The sequence below is a fragment of the Phymastichus coffea genome, unplaced genomic scaffold (genome assembly GCF_024137745.1).
Source record: "Phymastichus coffea isolate CEN01 unplaced genomic scaffold, Cenicafe_Pcof_1.1 PCOF00136, whole genome shotgun sequence".
Taxonomy (NCBI): Eukaryota; Metazoa; Arthropoda; class Insecta; order Hymenoptera; family Eulophidae; genus Phymastichus; species Phymastichus coffea.
In genome coordinates, this window is record NW_026706947.1 from 39,275 (window position 1) to 65,119 (window position 25,845).

The following is a 25,845-nucleotide window of genomic DNA, read 5'->3' on the forward strand; positions in this document are numbered from 1 at the left end:
CTTGCTTGCGCACACACGCGAGCGAGCGAGTTTGCCGCGAAGAAAATGGAAAGAAAGGAAGATGGATGAAGGGACGCCTATGTATATACGTACGTATACAGGCGAGTTTTTCGAAAAACGGACAAAGACACTGTTGTCGCCGCTCGACCCGACAGCGCACGCACATCAGAGCGTTATCGATATTTATTCCTCGGAATTCTTTTTTCCATCGCCTTCACCCCTCTCCTCAGCTCCTCTCGTGCGCCACGCGCTCACCGAGGGACACTTCATTATAGGGCGACGGCGAGGATTCGTCGTGTTTGCCGTTTTCCAATTTCTCGCGACTGTCCGTTCGCCGTAGCGACACGTCGGCGCTTATTAGTTTAGCGAGACGACGGCGGGCGGGCAGCGCTAAACAAGCGCGGTGTAATGCCCATTGGAATCATACCAATCAGCCGCGAGAGAGCGACTCGCCCGAGTAGAGATCCGGGGGCTCGTTAATCATCGGCAAACCAGCTCGAACGCACTTCTGACTCACTCAAGACATCGATCAGCACGAGCCCGGGCACGAAACAATGTCCTCTCGGCGGGCCGTCGAAAGCGATCCAGCGTATAAGCCTCGGTAGGACGCGCGGCTGTCGCACTTTCTTCGCCGCTGCCGCCGCTGCGAGGCCAGCCGAACGAGAAGCGTTGACAAACTCGAGGCTAATCCGTCGAGCGACGAAAGGCTTGCATCGACTAGCGCGAGATCGATGAATGGGATCGTCTGGCCCCTTCGGGGCAAGGCGCGGAGCGTAAGTACACAAGTTGCCCTTTGTGCGCGCGGCTAATGCAACGTGAAATGGCGTATCGCGGCAAGTCATCACAATTGCAAAGTCGGCGCGCAGATGGCTCGGATGTAGATGAGGATTGCGCGCCGTTGCGGGCCCGCGGCCGCTACGAGGGACGCGACGAGCACAAAAGAATTTGGAAAGCCGACTTTTCGTAGCTGCGCTCGTCCGCGCGTTTGCTCTTCGGATATACGTAGACGCGCGATTGTTAACGCGCGGCTCGCTCGACGCCTGCTCGGCCGAGTTAAAGCCGACGGGGCAGCCCGGCAGCGTTTCAATTAAAGAAAACAACGGAGCCGGCAGCGGGCCGACGAGCGACTGGCGGCGAGTGCACGTGCAAGCAAGATCGTTCAAAGGACATTTTAAACGCGCCCAATTCAATATATTAAAGAGAGCGAGAGTCGGCGGATAATGGAAAGTAAGAGAGCGAGAGATAGACGATAGATAAACGAGGCCCCTATAAACAGCGCATTGCGGCTCACACACGCCTGCTCGGCTATCTCTCTCGGTGGCACTCGAGGACGAGAGAGAGAGAGAGAGAGAGAGAGAAAGCACTTGAGTTGGCAGTAATGGCCCTTCTCGTTAAATTGAGCGTCGGCTGGACCGATTTTCACGTCGATTGCTCTCTCTCTCTCTCTCTCTCTCTCTCTCTCTCTCTCTCTCTCTCGCTCTCTCTCTCTCTCTCTCTCTTGCTTTCCCGATGCGATATGAGCTGTGGATAATGCCGTCAACGCGAGAGCCGTGCTCAGGCTCCGAGTCCCGCGCTCGATTGATCCCTGATCAAAGGACAGTCAGACGCTCCGCCGCCGACGACAGCGCTTATATTGATTCGTTAGTCAACGACGGCGCTGCTTATTTTTTTTTCTTGCTCGGCTCCCATCTTGTCTTCGTAATTGGATGTTAGAAGAGTGCTGATGGCGGATCACAGCGTTGCTGCGGTCCCGGCAGCATCCAGCTCCGTATCAAATCGAGTGCGATTCGTATATATGCGTAGAGTGGTTGAACTCTCGGCGAATATTTAAAGAGAGAGACAGAGAGAGAGAGAGAGAGAAAGCTCGCATAGCCCTCAAAGAATGCCGGGCCTTCAAAAACAGAAGGAGAGCCAGCGAATTCATAGAAGACGACTACGACGGTGAGGAGGGGGAGGTGGGGGGCCATTTAACGGTCTTCGCGAAATTGAGTCATCGCGCGAGTGCGGCGGTTCGCCCGGAATCCCGGATATTTTCCTCCGGCAGTCAGGCAGAGAGACGTGCCGTTCGCCAGTTGAATGCAAATGCTGTGCCGCTGATGAAGGACAGCCGAGCCAGGCAGCCGCTACTTATTTTTCCTCGCGCCACGCGACGTCGCCAAGATTCGCGCGCTTTCGCCCTTCCGCTCTCTCTCTGTTTCTCCGTCCCCCCCCCCCCCCCCCTCTCTCTCTCTCTCTCTGATTTCATTTGCCCAAGGGTCGCTTTTATCGACAGGCAGAACTATCTTTCGCCTGCCGTCGATGAAAAGAAGATTCGAGGAGTTGCTTTGGTATTATTACGATTACCAGCACTCATCCAGCTTTCGATAGATTAAAGTGCCGTTGGCTGTTACCATTTCATTATCAAGCGAGAAAACAGCGACAGTTAGGCTCGCGTCGATTTTTCCTCAAAGACAACCGGATTCTCAAACATTATTCACGGAAGTCAGTTGTCCCAGATGAAATTAAATTGCGCACGGCTAATGAAAAACAGATGTCGATTTGTATAGCGGCGTACGATTTTCATCAACATTACATATCTATTCATGAGCATTTTGTTAGTCGATACACTCTCGTCCATGCATGAAGCAAGTGAAAGTCTGGCGATTAGATACGATTGGCTCATTGACACCTGTGAGTCAAGTACCCGATTGCCACTGTACGCAGTCGTTCGACTGCGTCCGCAGCTGAGTCAGCATCGTCAGTCGATCTGTCGGCGAACAATTCAACAGCGAGGAATATTTGGAAAGCGAAAAGCAAAAGCAGCGTTGGGTTAGTAATGAAGCAGTTGGCGGAGCAATCACTGGCTGAGTTCGCGAGGCTTCTCTCTGGCGAGCTGGGAAAAATTAATTTGGAGCGGCCTCGTCCACGCGCTCTTGCCGTGGCGCGTCGGAGCGAGGCAGGCAGGCAGCATCGGCTTTCGATTACCGAAGTTCAATAAAGTATCGAAGTCGTGGAGCGCTGAATGCCTCGCGGGCTCCGATACCTTTTCCTCGGGAAATTCATTAAAGGAATCGCCGAATGAAGGCCGACAAGTGCTGCCGACGGAGTGAGAGAAAGAGAAGTCTTCAAAGAAACAAAGAAGCCGAGACCAGCGCGGCGCGAAAAGCCCTCCCCGGCTGCAACGCGCCGCCGCCGCCGCCGCCGCCGCGCTCCGGGGAATATTAAATTTTCAGCGAGGGATAGACGCGCCTCGCCGCTGGAAAACCTTGGATTGCTACATACTCGTCCTGCGCTCGCGCTTCGGACGCGGAAATTACGCGCTCGCGCCCAACCTGCCCCTCCGTATTTTTTTCATTACGGCGTGCGGTGCCGCTCTCCTTTTCTTCCACTTCCAACGGTAATAAGCCCCGCGCGCGCAGCCTACCTCTTCCCGTTTTTTTTCTCAACGCTCGATCTGCACAGCGAGCGCCGTTTCAACTTTGCACTTTCAACTGCGCCAACTCGTTCTCTGCTGCCCGTTCGACCGTCGATTGCAATCGAGCTAATACGAAATAACTGCAACCCCGCTGTTTCGCAGATTGACCCGGCAAAACTTTGCTAAACTGGTCGCGTCCCGACAGTTCTCGCGTCAAAGAATCGTCTCGCATTTATTGCCGAGCATTTCAGAGCGTAAGGGTTAAATCCATACCCTTCCATCCGTAAAAAAGAAAAAAGAAAACTCATCAGACCCGCGCAGTTGCCCGGAGTCGAAGAGTCATTAAAATAATGCGCGAAACAATTTCCGCGGAGCTAAAGAATTACTTAGTTTAGAAGCGCTCGCCGCGCTCGATTTTTTTTTTCTTTTTTTTTTTACGTTGTTGGCTCTCTTTTTCGCAAGATCGCTTTGCGCAAAGTTTCCGGATAATCGTGCAGGGGCCGATAATAATTTACGCCACCAGCCGTGAAGGAGAGAGCGCGCGCGCGCGTTCGGCCAATTCTTGCGGAATATGAGTTTTCGCGGGCGTATAGGGCAGCGCTCTTTTCTTTGTTTTTCTTTCTTTTTTTCCCCGCGAGTGCAAGTCGTGCTACTTTTCGCTTGGAATATTTTTCAGTTTCATCGCGCATTGTTTTCCTCCCTTCGCCCGTTCCGACGAACGGGAAGATGCGCGTGTAAGCGAGGATCGGGCAAATGACGCCGTGGTGGTGCTTGGGCGAGGTCTTGAAACCGAAACGCCTGCGAGGCTTCTGCTCGGCGTCTCGGTTGTTGTAAGTCTACGAGACTAATGAAGTTGAGATGATGTAACGGTAAGCCAGTCGTTGCGCGCCATTGATCAGAAAAGAACGAAAAAAGAGCCCACAGATTTACAGAACTTGCGCGGAAGCTTCGTCCAAGTTTGCAGCCTCTGGTCAATGTTACGCAGACCGGTGGAGTTTATTTTACCGTCTTGTAGCTCTGGTATAAATGGTTAATTAACTGATCGTAAGCATATATGAAGGCTTGAAATAGATTGGAAACTCGCTCGGGAATAGCATTGGAAATAGATATCGCGTAATTTACGTTTCAGCGGATAACTGCTTGTCGCTTCGAATATTTTCGTTTGGACTCACTTGCACCAAATGTCCAAATTGAAATTGCCGCGTATATAATGGTACGTAACTGAATAGTTGTGCGTTTTGCATTTGCAGGTCGTAACGAGCTCATCGCCCGGTATATCAAGCTGAGGACCGGAAAAACGAGAACGCGGAAGCAGGTCTCGTCACACATACAGGTCCTGGCGAGAAGAAAACTCCGAGAGATCCAGGCGAAGCTTAAAGTGGTGAGTCTCGTCGATTCCTTCATGCGCCGCTTTCGACAACTCCCAACTGTATCGATGCATCTTTTCTCGTATTTATCAACTTTTCTTATCTTTACTTCAGGCACGTATTTGTTTACCCCTTGCAACTATTGTTTTTCACTCTTGAGTTTTTATTTCTCGCGGTTATCTCTTTGTCCCTGCATATTCTCGCTGAAGATTTCAGCCAAAACGTTGATTACAATGCAACAGTGGGAGAATTCCGAGAGAGCGGCAAAGTTCGCGAATGACAAATTGGGGCGAGGGCGAGAGAGAGAGAGAGAGAGAGAGAGAGAGAGAGAGAGAGAGAGAGAGAGAGAGGAGAGGAGGAGAGAGAGAGAGAGAGAGAGAGAGAGAGAGAGAGAGAGAGAGAGAGAGAGAGAGAGCTAATAAGCGTACGCATTTTCGGCATCGCGCGCGCGTGCCTCTGCCCTTTTTAATCAACACATCTGAGTTATTGCTCGCGCGCGGGAGGGACAATCCGCGCGCAACAATCGCTGCCCGCGACTCGCGGTCAATAAATCAAAGCGCCTCCGACCTCCCCGCGGTCTGCGCCCGAGAGCGCTTCTGCCTGTTTTTCGCGGCGATACAGAAGCGAACGACGTCAAAGCGAACGAGCGAATTAACGGGAGCGTCGCGCATGGCAGCGCTCCTGCGCACACCGGGGACTAAATGAGTGGCGCGCCCGAAAATTTTAATGCTGTGCTCTCGAGCATTAATCAACGTTCGTGCGGCGAGCTTGCAGTTTATTTATTTATTTCTTTCCTTCTTTTTTTTCTTCACTCGGGACGCCACCCACATGAGCTTATACTTGGCGCCGCAAATGTCACGGACGAGCCAGCGCACGTCGTTCCCCCGCGACGGGCGACGCGCGCTTATGTAATCCACAAATCGAAAGGCGATCGAGACGCACAACTAATAAAAGCACGATAGGCATTCCGCAACGCAAACACAGGACGTCGGCTGTAATATCGCGCGGAGTACAGGTATACAGCAGGCAGCTGCCGAGGCGTTGGGTCGTAGGTGCCGCGCACGCACATGTGTTCGCGTACAAGAGGGGGAGGCCTAGGCGCTCTTTTGTTGTCGCCGTGTTGTTACAGCTCGAGCGCCGCATGCCACGTCGACATTATTCACGTTGCGTTGCCTCTCTCTCCGCCGTCGTTGTCGTCGTCGTCGTCGTCGTCGTCGTCGTCGTCGTCGTCGTCGTCGTCGTCGAGCGTAATTTTCGATGTGCAGGGCTTATTTCGCTTCCGGCGCACGTTCCTTGCCACGCCGACGTCGACGTGTCCAACTCTTGACCGCTGGCTTGACGGACCAAGCAAAAAACTGGCACGCGCGCCGCGATTCCCAACTCTCTTCGCCACGGCTGACGAGAGCTCCAATTTCGCAGTCGTACGCACGGCTCACCCGCCAGACGAGTGCTTATTACGTTGCCCTCGCCTCGCGGCAATTATCGCGCGACCGAGCGCGTAATAGAATGTATTGAGTATTGAATAATTTTCAATTACATTAATGATGCATATAATATTGGCGCGGCGCTCGGAATATTAACGGATGCTCCGTCTCTCGCGCGCTGGCGATGATTTAACGACGAAAATTCCGCCGGCGCGGCGCGCATTCGATTCAAGCTTCATTATCAAAATGAGAATTCCGATGGTCTTCCACCCGGCGACGAGAAAGGAAAAAAAGCCGCGCTTTTTCTTGTAAATTTCGAATTAGTGTGCGTAACGGCCAGATGTTTGTCATGCCGCGAATTCAATAATTAATATCCACCGTGATAAACAATTTGATACTGCACAGAGTGCGTAGGAAAATTGTGCGCCCGAGCGTGGCACCAACTTTTCAAAGTGATTTTTTAAGCCTTTGCGGCATATTCCGAATTCTACGTTGATAGGGGCGGAGAAGGTTGGGGGGGGGGGGGGTATACGGGCGATGCTCGCGCGTCTCAATTAACTGAATTAATTTTGAGTTGATGCAGATTTTCATTTGAACGCGGAATGCTGCCGCTGCAATGGCGCTCGGCTCGTCCCGTTAATAAAAGTCGAGCATTTTTCAATTAAAATTCAAAGCCACTTGCGTCTGGTGTGTCGGCGAATACACGCGAAAAACAAAATCAACTTTCAAAAGATTACGCGGCCGGAAAAATTCGCTGCAAAAACTATCGGCCAGCTCCGCTGAAACTCATTCGGAGAGAGAGAGAGAAAGAGAGAGAGAGAGAGAGAGAGAGAGAGAGAGAGAGAGAGAGAACGCGCTCACGCACATATCGACGCTCGTTTCGTGTTTTATCCTTTTTCTCTGTGCAACGGCCCACGCGGCGGTGTTGCACGCGTTCGTTGCACTCACCCGCTGGAAATTCGAGAGAGAGAGAGAGAGACAGAGAGTGCGCGCGCACCGGCGAAAAGGAAGTAAATCGAGACCGAAATGCCGCGCACAAAAGCACAAAAGGGCCGGGCTGAAAATCGAGAGCCGATGCGCGCGTGTGTACGCGTGTAATTAACGTTTCATCGTGCGTTAAATAATGAAATTGGATTGTCCTCGCAGCGCGCACTGGCGCAATACACTCGAAACACACGCTGCTTCACCGAGCAAAGGCTAATTAGAATTTCACTCGATAGTTTGACGCGCTCGCGCTTATATATTCTTTTTCTTTTTTTTTTTTCTATTTTTTACTTCCTTGTTATTTTTTTCTTTTCTCTTTATTCCTATCGCTTTGTTGCCATGTTCCTCCATTGTTGCGTCGCTGCGCGAAATTTCGGAAGCTCAAAGGGGAAAATCAATATTTCGTTAGCAACGAATTGTTTTGGCGGGCGAGCGCGTGGTCCGAAATTGGAATTAATTTGCGCGATAAACGAACGGCCCACGCGCCTCTGCTCTGTAAATACATTGGACTTTGAGTCTCGCGATGGCGCGATCGTCGATAATCGTTCGGTAGACGGAGCATGAGAAATCTTGAGCGAGAAAATGCAGCCAAAGAGCCCGTTGACCGTCTCTTCTCTCTACTACAGAAAGAGATAGGACTCGGCACGTAGTGACATTTCGTACAGATAAAGATGCCATTGACACTCGCGGGCTGTCGAGTCACTCGGCCACCGGGAAATCATTAGAGAGCTTGCACGAAGAAGCGATGCTCGAAAGTGCCAGCCACGGCGATTGGCGCGCGCGGTAACAGAGAGCTAGACAGATGTGACGGGCTTGAAAATGTGTTTAGGACCATGCGGCAAAGGAGAAGGCGTTGCAGACAATGTCGAGCATGTCGAGCGCCCAAATAGTGTCAGCCGGCAGCGCGATACACAACAAGATGCCCCCCGCCTTGGTCGGGCCCTTAGCCCTTCACGCTTCCACCCCCGTCTCCTATCCCGGAGCGGTAAGTCCTCTACACGCAGCCCCGCTCGCGGCCTCGCTCTCGCATTTCTCTCGTGGACGACTAATCCCTCGGCCGCCAGCTCTGTCGCTTGCCTCGGCGTGCTTGCGCGTGACCCGCCGCCTCTGTGGCCGGTCGCGCGGAGCCGCGCTGACACAGGCCGAGACGCCAGAGAGCGCGCGCACTATTTTTAATAACTGGCCTCGCGGCCCCGCGCGCGCTTTTCAATTCCATTAGCATACAATGCTTTCTCCTCGAGCGGAAACGCGAGGCCTTTCGTTTTGCGCCTTTTTTTCCCGTTGCGCGCGCTCGCTGCCGCTGCCGCTGCCATTTGGCTGTGTCAGCGAGGGAGCTTTGTTTTGTCCATGACCCTCCTCCTCCTCCTTCTCCTCCTCCTCCTCCTCCTCCTCCTCCTCCTCCTCCTCCTCCTCCTCCTCCTTTCTCGCTTTACACAGCTTTGTCTTCGCTCTGCGACTCGCCTCCAGACTCGAAACTGGCGACTGGCGAAACTTGAAAGTTGGCGCGCAAGCGACTAATCCGCGTTGCTTCTTGTGGCGTGCGACTGGCTTTTTATGGACGATGTGTGTGCTCGTATCCCCTGGGGGTGACCTTGTTGTGTATTGTTCAAACAATATTTCACGGCAGCCTCGTCGCGCGTATGCTACCTGCGCGCTTATACGCAATGCGATCGCGAGTCTCCGGCGACTTGCCGTGCTTGTCCAGCAAGAGGACAGAGCGCCGCTGCCGAGTCGATCGGGGCGTCAGGATCAATCGAGCGAAGAGTACAGAGTCGCGAGCAGCATACGCATGTCGAGTTGTTGTTGTTGTTGTTGTCATTGTTTTTGTCATTGTTTTTGTCATTGTTTTTGTCGTCGTCGTCGTCATTGCTTTCTCGACGCGTCATCCGCGCCGCATAACACTGGTCTATGCGCGTGGCTTTTCGATACAAAGGAAGAAGCTTGCGAGCGCAGAGTGATCGCGGAATGCCGTGTTTGAGCGTTGTGGGCTTTGTTTGTAACAGCAATTCTGGCAGCCGGGTCTGCAGCCGGGTACGTCGCAGGATGTCAAGCCGTTCCCGCAGCCGGCCTACACCGGCAAGCCGGCGACGGCCGTGTCCAGCAGCGAAATGGTGCAGACGCAACCGCCGCCACCGTGGGAGGGACGCGCCATTGCCACGCACAAGCTCAGGCTCGTCGAGTTCTCCGCCTTCATGGAACAGCAGAGAGATCAAGACAATGTGAGTATGGCAATCGGTCTTGACGAAACTCGAGCGCGAGCTCTCGATTAGCGAAAGGCTTGACGCTGTTTGCGTGTAAAACGGTTCGCGTCAAGCGATTATTGACGTTGCAGTATCAGAGGCATCTGTTTGTGTGTATAAACGGCTCGGCAAGCTACACCGACCCGCTGCTCGAGGCGATCGACGTCAGGCAAATAACCGACAAATTCCCGGAGAAGAAGGGCGGCCTGCAGGAGCTGTACGAGAAGGGCCCCCAGGCGGCCTTCTTCCTCGTCAAGTTCTGGGCTGATCTCAATACCAACATTCAGGACGAAGCCGGCGCCTTCTACGGTGTCACTAGCCAGTAAGTTGTCCCCGAAGAACCCCCCAACTCAAAGCACCGCCTCTCATGTCATGTTGTATCGTTCAGTTGTACACCCACGCTCAGCTCCGTTGCACTTTCTGATTGTTTGTCGATGAGCTTGGCAAAGCAATCACGAAAAAACGAAAAACTTGTTATCGTTCGATCGACGCTCCGCCCGCTAACGACTGCTTGGTCTGTTCGACAGGTACGAGAGCAACGAGAACATGACGATAACGTGTTCGACGAAAGTCTGCTCGTTCGGCAAACAGGTCGTCGAGAAGGTAGAAACGGAATACGCAAGGTTCGAGAATGGCAGGTTCGTGTACCGCATCAACCGTTCGCCAATGTGCGAATACATGATCAACTTCATCCACAAGCTGAAACACCTGCCGGAAAAATACATGATGAATAGCGTCCTCGAAAACTTCACCATTCTTCAGGTACCATTCTTCGGACATTTTCCGCCGCGAAGGATTCAGCAACGCGCCAATCAACGCTCGGTCCAAATTTCTTTTGCAGGTGGTCACAAATAGAGACACACAAGAAACGTTACTCTGCACAGCGTACGTCTTCGAAGTTTCAACGTCCGAGCACGGTGCTTCGCATCACATATACAGACTGGTCAAGGACTAGCCTGCTCGATGATTTCGTTCGCCGTGCAGCCATCCACCCCCATCAGTGCCTATCGCTAACACGAGTCACACGCATTCTCATTGAATTACATCGCGCCTAGATACGCGTCCACACAGTGCACACTCATACACGCGACACAACTCTCGCACACAGACAGAGTATAGCGAATGTCAAGAGAAACCAAATTTTTCAAAGCTACAATCAAGCGTGAAAAATGTACTCAAAACTACGCCCACACCTACACTCAAGTGCATCATTGTCACGCATTGTTGTTGCGTATGCCGGCCAATCCGCCATTCCGAGATTTAATCGTTGATATTCGATGCAAAAAAAAAAAAAAAAAAAAAAAACACGAGAAAAAGAGCTTGTCGCACAAACAAAGACAATTGTTTTTCTTAAATTGCGTATTGTGCAATTTGTGCTCTGATGTGCATCATCGGGCCAAACCTGCATACCTGTGCAACAAATGATTTTAGGTAAATTTCAAAGTCCTCGACAATAAGAGAAAATTTGCGTGCTTTCAGTTTTTATTGTATGTAAGGAGTAAGGAACATGGTACAGAGACCAATTTTTCAATGTAAAGAAGAGAAAAAAAAGATAATATATTTACATCTCGGAAAACGGCTTGGCGTGAACATGACTTTAGTATTATTATTTCATTTTCAAATACAAAAAAAAATAAACAGCACACAAACACTTAAGTATACATATATTACGTATAAGAGTATATGTATATGTTAAATATTAATGCAATGATTACGATTCACATTGTTACAAATGATCGTGTATAAAGCTATATAAGTGATCTTTTAAGTTTACATACGAAACGAGGGAAACGCTAAAGAGATGCCATTTGCGAATATCTAATAACAGATAAATTTCTTTTTTAATATTCTCTCTGTTCTGTCTTTATATTTTTAATTAATCAATGTCAGCGTAAAAAGAATACGAGATATCTATACTTTATACATACAATTAATCATTTTGTAAAAGAGATTAAGCGAAGAAGAGCGTGCTTATGTCCTTTCAATTTTAAACGCACTTCGATCTATCTAAAGGCTTACGTTGCAAAGCTACCTGTTTTTTTTCCACGTTTACAATGATTTTTTTTTAAAACATCTTTTACCTATGCTACACATTTTCGTGCGATCCCACCCACTTTTTTAGGCATCGATGCGTAGTTTTAGGAAGATTTGTTTGTATTTCTTATAATCACCTTTATATTTCTTAAGGCTCCCTTTTTTTCTATAGTTCTTACAAGTCGATGATTTTCTTACTTAGACTACAGTTTGTTTTTATTTTTATGTTTATATAAGAGACAATATTCAATCGTGCTGAAACTCTTTCGCCTTCATTTAAATATTTTACGTTTGTAATAATAACGTATGAGAAAATCCTAGATAAAGATTTCAGATTTCATTTTTGTTTTGTACTTAAACAAAAAGAATATGATCACAAATCTTTTTTAAGCGCTGCTTTGACCATCCTCTTTTTAAGAAATCAATATTATATTTTGATTCTTGTACAACGGTCTAAAGGAACTTCGTTTAGCGTTTTTCAGTATCTCGGATTTAGCATCTTCTTTCGCGACAGAACTTGCCTACCAAGCATTAAATAATAACATAAGCAAGCAAGAAAATAACTTTACTATAAGGTAACTTTAATTTAATTACTATATTGTTACTTTAATTAACGTTTACGAAACATGTGGCAATGTATCTTGATCTCTCTCTTTTAGTCAGAAATATGTTTGTTTTTGTTTTAATTCAGGGTGAGATTCAAATTATGCTGAGTGATTTAATATTGGATATACGCAATTGGTAAATTTATACGTCCATTATATTGTGAAAATTTAAATCGCTTAGAAAAAGGAATGGAATTGGCAGCTTCTGTATTTTTTTAGTTATTGTTTTATTTTTATAGTTTGATTTAACGCGGGGTGCTGAATAAAAATATCGATTTGAACTATTGATCAAATTCAGAAGCCATACAAAATTTACAAGTTTAATTAAATTTGCATATTAGAGTTATTAGCGATTGGTCGGTCAATTTATAAACAATTATTCAATGACGGCCATTAGTTTTTACACTCTATGCATGCGCACTGTCCGCAACGCTAATCAATGATCTCTTTTTTAAAGTTACTTAAGGTCCGTTGATGCCAAAATCTAATCTGAAATTTTAGCATCTCTTGGCTAAAAGTCGAGTTGTGTAATTTTTTCATGGATAATGTTGTAATGATAAATAAAATATTGTTTTTTGTATTATGCAATGTCTTATAAATTTAAACAAATTTCACTTGACTTACGTGTATTTCGCCATACGAAAGTATACACAATAAGAGACAGACCGGACATGAATTCGATGAATTAAGCACCGACGCTAATATTATTAACATTAGAGAATAATAATTTTAAACTAAGTAAATTACAATTATAAGAAAAGATTATGAAAAAATATATTTATCTATGTCTTCTGTGAAGATAGAAAATAGTACTCTCTCACTTCTATATTGATAATATCGAAAAAAAGTCTTAATTAAAAGAACTTACAAGAAATGTGAGCATCAGCGGCGGTAGTTTAAAACAGAAATAGTATTTCAATTGCATAAAATGAATACCATATTGAACAATCTACAGCACATTTTAATTCGTTGATAAACAATGTATATACTAAAATGTTTACAGTAAAATTTTTGGAAGAATCATGTCGAAAAGTTGCAGCAGTCATTTTTTTTTTGGTTGAAAAATATAGTTATACTTTTGCTATTTTTTAACTTAAGAATCTAAAAACTGCGAGCGTTATAATTTAAAGATGACAGTGTTTGTAAGAAAATGAGTTCGTAAGAGATGAAGTGACTTCTGCGATCCTAATCTCGTTTAAAAACAATATTAAACGATCTATCATTATATTTTCTTCATACTTACCTTCAATTCATATCCTGGAACTGCCATATCAAATTATTGAGCTTATTTTGAAAAGAGAATAAGGGATAGAAAAAAGAACGAAAATTTTACTTGTATATTACGTATTCATCATTCATGAAACGAAACGAGGATCAAAGTAGTTGATTTTATCGAGTAAATGGAAATAAATGAAATGATATATCATAAAATTAGAGGTTTAAAAATATAATAGAACTCAGTATATGTACAGTATTTGAAAAACATGTTTATAATTTGTATGGAAAATAAATAATTGATATAAAAACATTTATGTCTTCATTTCATTTCAGTTGTATAATTTGTAGCAGTTTGGTGCAATCAACGATAAAGAAGCTTTCTACATAAGGAGACATTGGAGTTAGACATCAGGCATCACACATGTACATGTCCGACGGTACATTATGATAAAAAAAGATAATAAAATGATATATTATAGTGTACTAATAATGTTAATATAGATCTGTATTTTTTATCATTGTTCGCATCTACGTAATTGCGGACACAGGCATATGTTAAATAAACAATTAGTTTTTTATCTTGATAATGTCAGTACACAACTGATATCCGTTATGCCACGCTAAATGTCTTTTTGCATAGAAAGCCCGTAATCAATAGTGTAACAAATTCAGATCTATTTTATATCAAATTTATTATTAATTGATTCTTAAGACCCGATTGCAGTCTAAATAATTGGTTCAATCAAGAAGTTGAATCAGTTAATCATAAGTCGAAAAATAAATAACTGTCGAAGTAAGTTACTTTACAAGAAAAAAAATTAAAGTTCAAAATAATTTGATAGCCAATACAACCAAGGACGTAAGCTTGACAGCTTCGTGGCATATCTTCCTATAAAAAAGAGAAAGAGATAAAAGTCTTCAATCTACTTTTTGCTTAGCAGGGACTGGAACCTTAAGAGTCGGGATACTGAGATTCTGTAAAGAGAGGAATTAGCATAGCATAGATCACTTTAACAAAAGAAATACCTCAGGAATTAAGCTAAGTTTATTATACGCATTTCGGTACCTAGCCGCGCTGCAGAGGTTGGCGAAAAGGTAACTCTGCAGTCGGCACAGTGAATTTATAAATATTTTGAAGGCAAATTTATACTTGAAATCTTGTTTCACCCTCTTTTCACCAATTACGCAAATTTGAAATTGCGATATTATAAGTTATTTACATGACAATTGAAAAATTATTTATTTTATAAAGATCTACAATATATATTATGTGTTTGTAAAGAAAGTGTAAAGAAAGTTATTTTTAAAAATGTATACAATTATTTATAGAAGCTACAATGTTATATTAATTTTATAACGAGAATCCTCTGTTATACTTTTGATTTTCTTTACTTCATAAAATCGTATAAGTTCTAGCTAACAATGTCAAAAAACCATTAATTTAATAGCAAAATAGCAAATTATATCCATTTTTATAATTTCATGGTTTTGATAATTTGTGATAAATTGAAAACTAATCATTCATTTTGTTTTAAATCAACTTTCTATGGACTTACAAAGGTTAAGCTTTCATTTAAACGTATGTTTATTGTATAAATAATTATTGTATTTTTCCAATAATTATTTAAGGGGTAATTCAATCATTAAACTTTTTGATATAATTTGATAATTCAGAATCTGTGTTATTCACCTTATATTATTTAGTATGTCTTTGTTTATAATAATTATAAGATCATCAGTATTTATTGGCAAAATTAACACATAACAAAATGTAAGACTTCAAGTGTAATGACAAATATTTACTCTATACCATATTCCTTCTAAAAGGAGATAGATTTCATTCAACAACTTATACAGATACACAAATTGATATGCACCTTACATTAGAATACTCAATTCGAGATAATCGCAAGATGACTGTTACAATATTATTAAGATTTGTTTATCTTTTTTCCAGACATCTTCTTGAACTATTATAATAACACTAGAAAAATTTAATATTTTATTAATTCAATCGGATTAATTATATGTAATGTTTCAGATTTTAATGAAATCTCTCAATAAATGAAACAACTTAACATTTTGTGAATATTGAAACTATGAAATGAAAATTAAGAAAATATTAACTTCATTTTATAAAAGATAACGAATAAAAATTTAATAAAATTAATGTGATTCTCTGTATACTGCATTGGATTGGATTAAAATAATGAAAATAATGTAATTAATTGAGAAAAATAAGAAATTTATTACATCTTAAATATATGTACACATGCCCAATGTATTGTTTTAAAAATAATAAGTGTAATTTTGTATACTATTCAGCCTGAACAGCCTCTGCATCCACAGTGGATGCATTCAACGACTCTTCCCTCTTCTAATTTACCTTTAGGTACTCTGCAAATACAATTTGTTCCAAAATTGGTGTCACGAGTTTGGATGCATCGTAAACAGCATAAGTTCTCATATCCAGTTTTTTTCCACTTTGCAATTAAGTTACGGTCTGCTATGTTATTATCAAGACAATAATTATAGAGTTCTAAAAAGAAAAAATATACGTTAATGAAATATTCAAATAATCAGAATGTTAATTATTTACCTTTGCTGATTGCTTTTCGTCTGTAGAAGAGATCGTATATGTAGCGGCTTTTTTGATGGTGTACTTTAAAGATGGGCCACAATGATTCCTGTTTTCGTTTACCTTCATGAGGCTCGGTCTCAGCTGTAAATAATCACAATCACTATATAAATATTTTAATAATTTATTTTTTATAATAATAAACTAATCAAACTATTACTAATTACAATATTCTGTTATTACACTTTCGTGCTTGAAGAGATGTAAATAAATATTGCGATACTAACCTTCACGCATCTTTTGCTCCAATTCTTCAAGCGTTGGCTCGATCAACTCCCACCCATCTGGTGGTGGCTTCTTGCTCCTTCTTACTTTTGGCATTTTGTCAATCGAAAATCGGTGTCAAAATATTTATAGAACACAATTAATTTTCTACGATTTAAACAAATGACAAATTCCAAGGACACACTCAATTGACACAACCGTTGACGATAACGATGGGGAATGAAAGTCGATGTATGCGCTCTTTACTTTAGAAGCGGCGTGTTTAGAAACTATAGCATCATTGATTTGTAGTTATATGCAATAATGTGTATATACATATATGCGATATATAATCGAGTGCATGCATGTGTGTTAAAATCCCACGCGGAGAATTTTTCAGATAACTGAATTGTTTTAACGTAAGCGTTGAATATCGTGAAAATAATTACTAAAGAATTCATGAAAAAAACTTAGATTTAAGCATTTTAAATTAAGTCAGTTTTTGCGTAATCGTATAGCATGCAAGTTATGTCCAGCAAATTTATATTTCGGTAACATTCACCGATTGACATCGAAGGATTATTCAATTTAAAATTTAGTATGTATGCAGAATGATAATATAATTAATAATCAGAATTTATAATACTCGAATTCATCGAAAGAATGTCAATTATTGAATAAAATTTTTCTTATTTTAGTTTTGTTTTTTATTAGTTTGATAATTAATAATAAACACTGATAGTGTGTAGTTTGATGAAAGTGTGATTGATAAGATTGCAATTTTATAAAGAACTGTAAAATTAAAAATAATGATAATTATAAACTCCAAATAATTCACGTAGATAAGATAAAAATTTATTGCTTTGATGCTCTGATGAGTACAGAAAATATTGCAATTAATACAAACTGTGGCGTTATTTGGCCGTCGAAGTTTTTCTTTATAAAATGCCTGAAAAATATATTACTCAAGGAAATAAACTGCATTTGAATATTTTGAATGACGAATAATTACAGGATGCAAGGGGTTGAGGCCCAACAGGTGCTGCCACTGTGGCGAATAAACGCAAATGCAAATAAAACCTGCAATTTAAACTGGACTCGGAAACGAGCTTAGTGATGAGAACTAAGATCAGATTTCCATCATCTCCCAAAGCTTCCTAAGCCTATACAACGGAGGGGCGTCATCGCCAGTGGCTGATATAAAAAGATATAAACCACGAAATCTCGGCAGAAATCGAGCCGACCGTTGAGTTGGCAAATCGCCGCTTCATTTCGACCATCGCTTCCTTAAGCAAGGACCTTCCTTATTTGTGTCAAACTTAGCTTAAGTACCAACTGGCTTTCGGTACTCGGTACTAGGTTGTAATTCGCTTATTAATAAAAAGAATACGATCGAAGCATAAGCGGATTACAGAACGTCTATATTATTCTCTCCCCATCTTTCTCGGAATTGGTCAGCCTGGTTGCGCCCTCTAAACTAACCAAATATGTATATTATCCCTAGAATTCTAAAGTAAAAATATTCCTAGCAAGTAAGCGCTGTGTTGTTAGTGCTGTACAAGGTACTGCGCTGTTGTCAGTCAAATTCAGGCGTACAAAAGCCGACGGCGAAATTTTCCAAATAAATCACAGTAACTCTCATACATTATGCATACTTTTTGAATATTATTGAAAACTGACAAAACTAAGTAATGCAATGACTTGAGAAGCGAAGGATGTTCAAGATTTTCTGTACTTCTCTTTCTTTTGTGTTTATCTCACTGGCTTATTCATGTCACTGCCGCTTTTAAAAGAGAAAGGCGACACGTGGATGTACGAATTACTCATTAGCATTTGTAAAAGGATAACTAATGGCTTTTTTGCCTTTTGAAATACTCTACACTTGAACAAATATAATGTGCAGCTAGTAAACGAACTAACCGCGTCATTCCTAAATGTTAAATTTTACGGCTATACTAATAACGCGAGGAGCTGGACAAATTTTCTGAAGATATTTTGTAATATACAAGAATTTTAAATTACAAGCTGTAATGTACAATATAAATAGAGATTAGGAAACAGTGCTCACTGGTTTCAAAGTGTAGAATATAAGTGAATTTCATTCATTTATAAATATTTATGAAAAATATTTAATTTTGTCAACAATGAATAAATCAAGTAAGTACTAGTAGAAATTGCCTTATCTTATTTATCTTATGTTATAAATGGTTTAAATTACATATCTATTAAATTTTTTCAGAAAATGTTAGCTTACTCAAATATTCCAGTTTGGTTATCCTTACATTACAAAATGCTTTGGTAGGACTCAGTATGCGGTATGCTCGCACAAGATCAGGAGATATGTTTCTGTCTTCTACAGGTATATTATTTTTATCATGATTTATTATAAAGCTTATAATATTAATATTGATAGCCATATATTCATTATATATACCTGTTATTGCAGCGGTCTTGATGGCAGAAGTTGCTAAGTTAGTAACATGTTTAGTTTTGGTATTATTTGAGGAAGGTAGCTTTAACAAATTTCTAAATACTCTTAATCAAATAATTATTAAGCAACCCAAAGATACATTTAAAGTATGTGTACCATCTTTAGTATACATTATTCAAAATAACTTACTATATGTATCTGCTTCTAACTTAGATGCTGCAACATATCAGGTAAAATATGTCTTTATCATCCATAAATAACTGTTTCTGAAATAGATTATTAAAAGTGATGTAGTAATTTGATTTATTTATTCTAATAATATACTTATTTTGTTGTATAGGTAACATATCAATTGAAAATATTAACAACAGCCTTTTTTGCTGTAGTTATTTTGAAAAAATCATTACTTAAAATACAATGGGGAGCTTTAGTTATATTACTTGCTGGAGTAATATTAGTGCAATTGGCTCAAGGTACTCCAAAAGTAGTACCATCTGGAGCAGATCAAAGTCGAATACTAGGCTTTACGGCTGCTTTGACTGCTTGCTTCCTATCAGGATTTGCTGGAATTTATTTTGAAAAAATTCTTAAAGGATCTGATATATCTATATGGATGCGGAATGTTCAACTAAGTCTCTTATCTTTGCCTATTGGTTATATTACTTGTTATTTGAATGATAGTGAATTTATATGGAATCATGGATTTTTCTTTGGATATGATGGATTTGTCATCTACCTTGTGTTGCTGCAAGCATGTGGAGGACTAATCGTTGCAATGGTTGTCAAACATGCAGATAATATTTTGAAAGGCTTTGCAACTTCTCTAGCAATAGTTATTTCATGTGTGGCATCAATATACTTATTTGATTTTCATTTGACATTTCAATTCACAATGGGTGCTGCATTAGTAATATGTTCTATTTTCATGTACAGCCATCAACCTAAAACCCCACCCAAAAGTGATAAACACTCACGCTCAGAAATGGTATGAATCAACTAAATTTTTCCTACTGTTTTTATACAAGTAGCACAGTGTATACTAGTTGTTTATTTATTTATAAATGTAAAATATTTCCTATTATAAATTTTTATCTAGCTCTAAATATATTGTTAACACAAGATTATTTGAGTATAACTATACACTGCATAGTTTGTACATTCAATAGTAAATAGTATTATGAAAAATCGCGGTCAGAATCATGATTTTTAGACTAGGATTTATAAAAAAATGTATATTGTACTCAAAGGACTATAGATATTTTTGTAATACTTAATCTGAGATAGATCTTGTACATACAAGAAGTTTGTTATGCAGGTAAAATGTAAGTATAGGTGTACTTAAATATATTAAAAACTTATTTGTTTTAATAAAACAACTTTTTCTAAAAATGTTTCATGAAGTTTACATGGTAATTAAAACCTTCCTACTTATTGAACAAGTATAAGCATTTAGATAGACATAATGAAACCAGGGATTTTTCAGTATCTTGTAGTATTTATGACATTTACAAGTGATAATGGAAAGGCTAAAGACTCAAGAAATTAAAGAACCATACTTAATAGTACGAATAAAACAAATAAAATAACAAACAGAAGAGCTGTAGTCACAAATGAGTTTTCAAAACTGCAAATAGAATATATTTTGCTATTTTTTTAATTAGATAATAAACAACATTTTACCAATCATAAAGTGGAATATACAAAATTGAATGATTAATCAAAATTTGTAGAGTAATCTGTTTCCGTTGACATAAATGAATAATTGGTTTTCAAATTATTCATAATTAATATTTTATTAATCAATTAGCAATACTATTAAGGTGAAAAAATTTGTTAAAAATTAATGAGCTATTGGCTTCCTCCTATGTCCTGTATGAAACTGACTACTGATGTAGGCTGCATTTGAATATATTTTATTATATTATGGACAAATAGTCACCATGTTTTAATATTTATTCTAAACATCCTTCTTTTTTCAATTTCTCTTTAGGTACTTTAAAATTTGGCACTTTTTTTGCAGTTAAACAAATTTATTTGAAATTATAAAATTTAATAATAATAAACTATTTGTTTGGTTATCACGCATATACTAATACTATTATTTTCGTATTATAGTGATTTTTATTTGTGTAGTACATAGTTCTTTTTTATGCTTTATAATTAAATTATTATTATAATAATTTTCAATTCATCCAAACGATGAGTCACTCCGCAATTACGTGATAATTCTATTAAAAGTATAAAAAACACTAAATAACAAATAAAATGATAAAGAGATTGTTATCAATCGTATTAGCAATTAGGAAATTGTAGGTTCACGGAAGAAGTGCAACAATAGCAATCAGCTATCAGTTTGATCATTGCACTCCCATCACTAGTACATATTCATAAATTTATCAGCATTGTTCGAGTAAATAAAGAAATAATGATAGTTCTTTAGTTTTCCTTTAATGTATGTTTGTCATATCTTTGAACATGGTTTAATCTATTTCAACGGGGGTGAACTCATTGTAAAGAAGATACTATAGCAAAATAGTCCCATTTCATTATTAACTTGATTAAGTAAAATTTTGCGAGTAATTGCGCAAAATAAATTTGAAGTCGGCTGTTTTTTAAATTAATCTTTCAAATGTATATTTTAGAACAGATTAATTAATATTAATCGATACATATTTTTAGGAATAAGTAACAACAGATCAAAGTCGAATATGGGATTTATTGTTTTTTTCGTTTGTTACCTTGCAAGATTTGGAATCAAATACTTTGAATAAATTATTTTTAAATTTATAAATGTTTTTTTAATATACAGCCAAATATGAAATGTTTAATTAACCCAACTTTTCTTTCCTTCTTAGTTATTTCATCCGCTAATTTCGTAGTTGTCTCGTAGTATTGACATTTATCAATATGACCGTATATAATATCTTGTATTTATGTTTAGCTATAATAGATACATCTCATAAATATATTTGTATTGGATTTTCGTTTCATATTTCTATTGATAATGGGTATTGTAGTAAGAATAGATGTTTTTTGCGAACTTTAAAACGGTAGTAGTTTTATATTAAAATATATGAAAATATGTTTTTGAAATATCGAACCCATTTCACGATTTCAAGTCAGTTTTTTCAGTAATAAACAATATGGAAATCTGTTATATATAATATATTTTTATTAACGAATTATGTATATTATTACTGGTACAATAAATTCACTTATCGTTTATATTGTATTATCGTATTTATAAATCGGCATCATTCCATTATAAATCATATTTATATGTAGTATTGTCAAAACATCAGATTAATTTAATTTATAATAATCCAACATCATAAAATAATAAATTGAAAAAAAGATCCAATTTACAATAAAAATTCTGATTAAAAAAATTCGTAAATCAAAAATATATACGTTGACATTCTTGATACCTAGTCTATCGACGCAAGGTTTCGATGTTATCGGTCGATGCAAGGTGAAGCGCGCTCACGGAAAATTCAAGCAGTTCAAGTTTTAGCACAGGCTCTCTTATGCGCCCTGCGAGGAGTTGCAGTGGCTCACAGCGCACAGTTGGTCTATACGCGTGTGTGCGATTCAGTGTGTTTGATCTAGGCTCGTGCTCTCGCAACAAGTACACAATAATCAGCTTTAAGTTCTTGCTCTCCTTAAGGGATCCAAGTATATCCAGCGATCATCCACATTCAAAAAAATTTCTCAAACGACAATGAGCGAACCGCAGTGTAAGAAAAGCAAGATGACGAGCACGTTGGACCAGCTCAAGGCGATGACCACTGTAGTCGCCGACACCGGTGATTTCGAAGGTAAACCATTGTTGTTTCTTTTGAATTTACTAATTGCTCTTTGATAGATTGTTTTTCATAAAAGCAAACGAGGACAAAGCAGCTTTTTTTTTTATCAGAATCATTGTGGTCATGCACAGTAGATGGAAGAGCGTAGAAGAGGGGGAAATGTGTTCTCTTGGGAGACTGAATTACATAGACATTTTTTTTCAACGTGAACCTTGAGGTGATACAGCATGTTAAGTGAAAATCTTTTTACTGCTAAACGCCAACTTTTATTTCCACACTGTAGCGGATTTGTTTTTGGAGCGATTGGTTTTTGAACATCGAACATCGTACTCTGACAATGAGTGCTCATTTCATATTTGACTTTCAAATCTATTTTGAAGTGATTGGAAAATGACTCGGAGAAAATTTTTTCCTGAGTACTGTAGCATTATAGTTAATTTATTTTTCTAAAATACTTACTGATAATTGAGATAATCGCGTTTAAAATGCATGAATCATAACTTATATGTATAATGCAAAAAGGATAAATACACAAACACATTACTGGAGAATGCGCTATTTCATTACGTAATGCTGTTTCCTATAATCTTTATCAGTATAATTTTTAATTTTGTATAATTCTAATTATTACTACGTTAATGTCGCGTCTAGGCTGCTGTCAGTGAACAATATCGAGGCGTTTAATATATCGAATGAAATCAATCGATTGAATATTGTATAAATCGGGAGCCTTAAACATTTAAGTTTTGTTTGGCATTGCGATAAAATTATTTATCACTCACGCCCTCGCGTAATAAACGCGTAATCAACAAAAGTACACCAATTTACTTGACTGTTGAAAATTTACATTGCTATTGTTCGTTCGTGAAAGATCGGTTCAATTTTTCTTGTTGATTTCACGTGTAGCGTTAACATTACGCACGATAATATTTTTTATCTCTGCTACTATCGTCGTATGCAAATGCTGTAACGACCACGCGATGAGGTGACGATCGTACGACCTTTGACATTGCGGTTCTACAGAACTATTTTTCTTTTTATCCTAATTTTTATTATTTCTCATACTTGAATCGAATTTTTTATCTACCTTTTTATTGAAACAACTCTCATTGTAGCACAACAAGACTTTCAACATTTAGCATTGAAAAATATCATATAGATCTCAAATCTAATACTGTTATTTTTCGACTACACAATTATCTATCTATTAACTTTCAATTGAACTTTGTAATTGATGAGTCGAGTAAAAATGTAAAAACTCGAAGTTACGATACGCGACCTTATACTTAGCCTATTTTTACAAAGTTTATGCCCTCCGTTTAATTAGTTTGAAAACTATAATCAATATTATGATGACATGTTCATGTTTTAATGACAGGCGAAGATTGCAGCTATACATTCATTTTATTTAGCAAACCTGTCATAAAATTTAACCTCGATGTGTCAGTTGTTTCATTGATTTGCGATTTGTACTTGCAGCTATGGAGCAGTTTAAGCCTACAGATGCTACAACCAATCCTTCCTTAATTTTGGCATCAGCGAGTCAAAAGAAATATGCTCACTTGGTAGACAAAGCCGTGCATTTTGGCAAAAAAGCTGCATCGTAAGTCACACTATCTATACCTACATATTGTTCAAGATTTATGTGAGTTATGCGTTTAATGTTCTAAATGTTTTAATAGAACACTGAAAGGACAAACAGAGGCGGCAATCGATTACACTTGTGTTATGTTCGGTCAAGAGATTTTGAAAATCATTCCTGGTCGAGTTTCTATCGAAGTTGATGCTCGATTGTCATTCGATAAGCAAGCTAGTATCACAAGGGCGAGGAAAATTATTTCGATTTTCGAAGAGGCTGGCGTTAGCAAAGAGCGTATTCTCATCAAACTGGCATCTACTTGGGAAGGAATTCAAGCTGCCAAGTAAGTATTATTCCATTATTTTCACTTACAGCAATAGTACTTTTTATTCATGGTTGACTTATCGTTAATTTTTGTTTTTCAGAGAACTTGAAGAAAAATATGGAATTCATTGTAATTTAACTCTTCTCTTTTCGTTTGCACAAGCAGTTGCTTGCGCTGAAGCTGGAGTTACTCTTATTTCTCCGTTCGTCGGCAGAATTTTAGATTGGTAAGCGAAATTTCGTAGCAGCAAACGATTCAAATCTTGATTATAGTAAATATATTTTTTCTTTCTTTAATTAATTGATTAATCATATTTGTTTGATGACTTTTAGGTACGTGGCTAACACTGATAAGAAAACCTATGAAGCTAAAGAGGACCCTGGAGTAATATCTGTTACTAAGATTTACAATTACTACAAGAAGTTTGGTTATAAAACCGTAGTAATGGGGGCGTCTTTTAGAAATGCTGGTAAGTAAAGTAAAAAAGTTACAACTTATTTTCCGTTTATATTTAAATATACATCATGAATTTATTCATTATTTTATAGATGAAATCAAAGCTCTCGCTGGTTGTGATTTTCTAACTATCTCTCCAAAACTTTTGGAGGAACTTGATAAAAGTAGCGATCCACTGCCTCGAATACTTAATCAAGAAACAGCTAAAAACTCAGATGTACAAAAGATAAGCTTTGATGAAGCCACATTTAGATGGCACATGAATGAAGACCAGATGGCAACAGATAAACTTAGCGATGGAATTCGTAAATTCGCTGTTGATATCCGTAAATTGGAAAAACTTTTACAAGAAAAGCTTCAATGTTAAATATGTAGAACTGCTTCAAATTTTTTATTTTTAAGTACATTGTTAAAATAAGATTTTTAATATTATACAGTTTTGGAATTTTACGTATTGTGTATATACATTTTACAGTAAAAGAGCTCGATATTTGTAAAGTTCAATTTTATTGAAAATATATATTTATAAGGAAACTTAAATAGTGTGGCCACAAAATATTTTATTCAAAATTCATTACTTATATTTGTACAAATATGCCATTTTTATTCTTAAATGGAAAAGCATGGTAGAGAAACTTATTTTTGTTGCAATAGCAAACTTTTATTTAAAAAAAAATTCAGTTATTTAAAATAAATTTTATAAATAATTAGTAATATCTAACAGTCAATGATTATTTTTAAGAAAAAGTACATTTTTAATCGTAATTTTGTCTATCGTATTATGCTATTCATCACATTAAGATTATATTATATTATTCTTATTTAAGTTTATAAATTTTTTATGTTTTTGCAAATTTATTAAGGATACAAAAATATATTAGGGCGCACTATCATTTTTCTAACAAAATTGTAAGTATTACATAAAAACTTCTTTTAAATATTTGCATCAACTTAATAAATGCTAATAACAGATATAAAATTATTTTCATAATATTCGTAAAAAAGTTCATTTAGGGTTTGTTTATTAAATTATTTCACGATATACACATACACACACACACACACACACACACACACACACACACACACACACACACACACACACACACATATATATATATATCGTGAAATAATAAAATA

General features: G+C 39.0%; 4 protein-coding genes across 5 annotated transcripts in view; 3 read left to right on the forward strand and 1 right to left on the reverse strand.

Annotated features, from left to right (window-relative positions):
• LOC131671842 (protein scalloped) overlaps window positions 1-13,569 on the forward strand; it is a 49,235-nt gene extending 35,666 nt beyond the window's left edge. The window contains exons 4-9 of one of the 2 annotated variants that reach the window (XM_058948596.1): window positions 4,645-4,775; window positions 7,999-8,154; window positions 9,173-9,388; window positions 9,502-9,731; window positions 9,937-10,171; window positions 10,251-13,569. In XM_058948596.1, the coding sequence (XP_058804579.1) occupies window positions 4,645-4,775; window positions 7,999-8,154; window positions 9,173-9,388; window positions 9,502-9,731; window positions 9,937-10,171; window positions 10,251-10,364 (1,082 nt within the window). In that variant the 3' untranslated portion in view covers window positions 10,365-13,569. The remainder of the gene's footprint in view (window positions 1-4,644; window positions 4,776-7,998; window positions 8,155-9,172; window positions 9,389-9,501; window positions 9,732-9,936; window positions 10,172-10,250) is intronic. The other variant, XM_058948597.1, reaches the window with a different exon arrangement.
• A 1,921-nt stretch (window positions 13,570-15,490) lies between these two features.
• LOC131671827 (protein BUD31 homolog) lies at window positions 15,491-16,369 on the reverse strand. Its single transcript, XM_058948573.1, has 3 exons — window positions 16,132-16,369; window positions 15,866-15,988; window positions 15,491-15,805 (listed from the first exon to the last, which is right to left on the reverse strand). The coding sequence occupies exons 1-3, from the start codon at window positions 16,223-16,225 to the stop codon at window positions 15,588-15,590; spliced, it is 435 nt and encodes a 144-aa protein (XP_058804556.1). The 5' UTR covers window positions 16,226-16,369; the 3' UTR covers window positions 15,491-15,587.
• Window positions 16,370-17,681: 1,312 nt separating this feature from the next.
• On the forward strand, window positions 17,682-20,432 carry LOC131671821 (UDP-galactose translocator). Its single transcript, XM_058948564.1, has 6 exons — window positions 17,682-18,265; window positions 18,348-18,467; window positions 18,555-18,769; window positions 18,880-19,524; window positions 19,636-19,861; window positions 19,941-20,432. Exons 1-5 carry the CDS (start codon window positions 18,253-18,255, stop codon window positions 19,639-19,641), a joined length of 999 nt encoding a protein of 332 aa, XP_058804547.1. The 5' UTR covers window positions 17,682-18,252; the 3' UTR covers window positions 19,642-19,861; window positions 19,941-20,432.
• Window positions 20,433-22,066: 1,634 nt separating this feature from the next.
• LOC131671818 (transaldolase) lies at window positions 22,067-25,255 on the forward strand. The gene is made up of 6 exons (XM_058948561.1): window positions 22,067-22,357; window positions 23,825-23,948; window positions 24,028-24,267; window positions 24,350-24,475; window positions 24,582-24,718; window positions 24,798-25,255. The coding sequence occupies exons 1-6, from the start codon at window positions 22,261-22,263 to the stop codon at window positions 25,070-25,072; spliced, it is 999 nt and encodes a 332-aa protein (XP_058804544.1). The 5' UTR covers window positions 22,067-22,260; the 3' UTR covers window positions 25,073-25,255.
• Window positions 25,256-25,845: the final 590 nt, after the last annotated feature.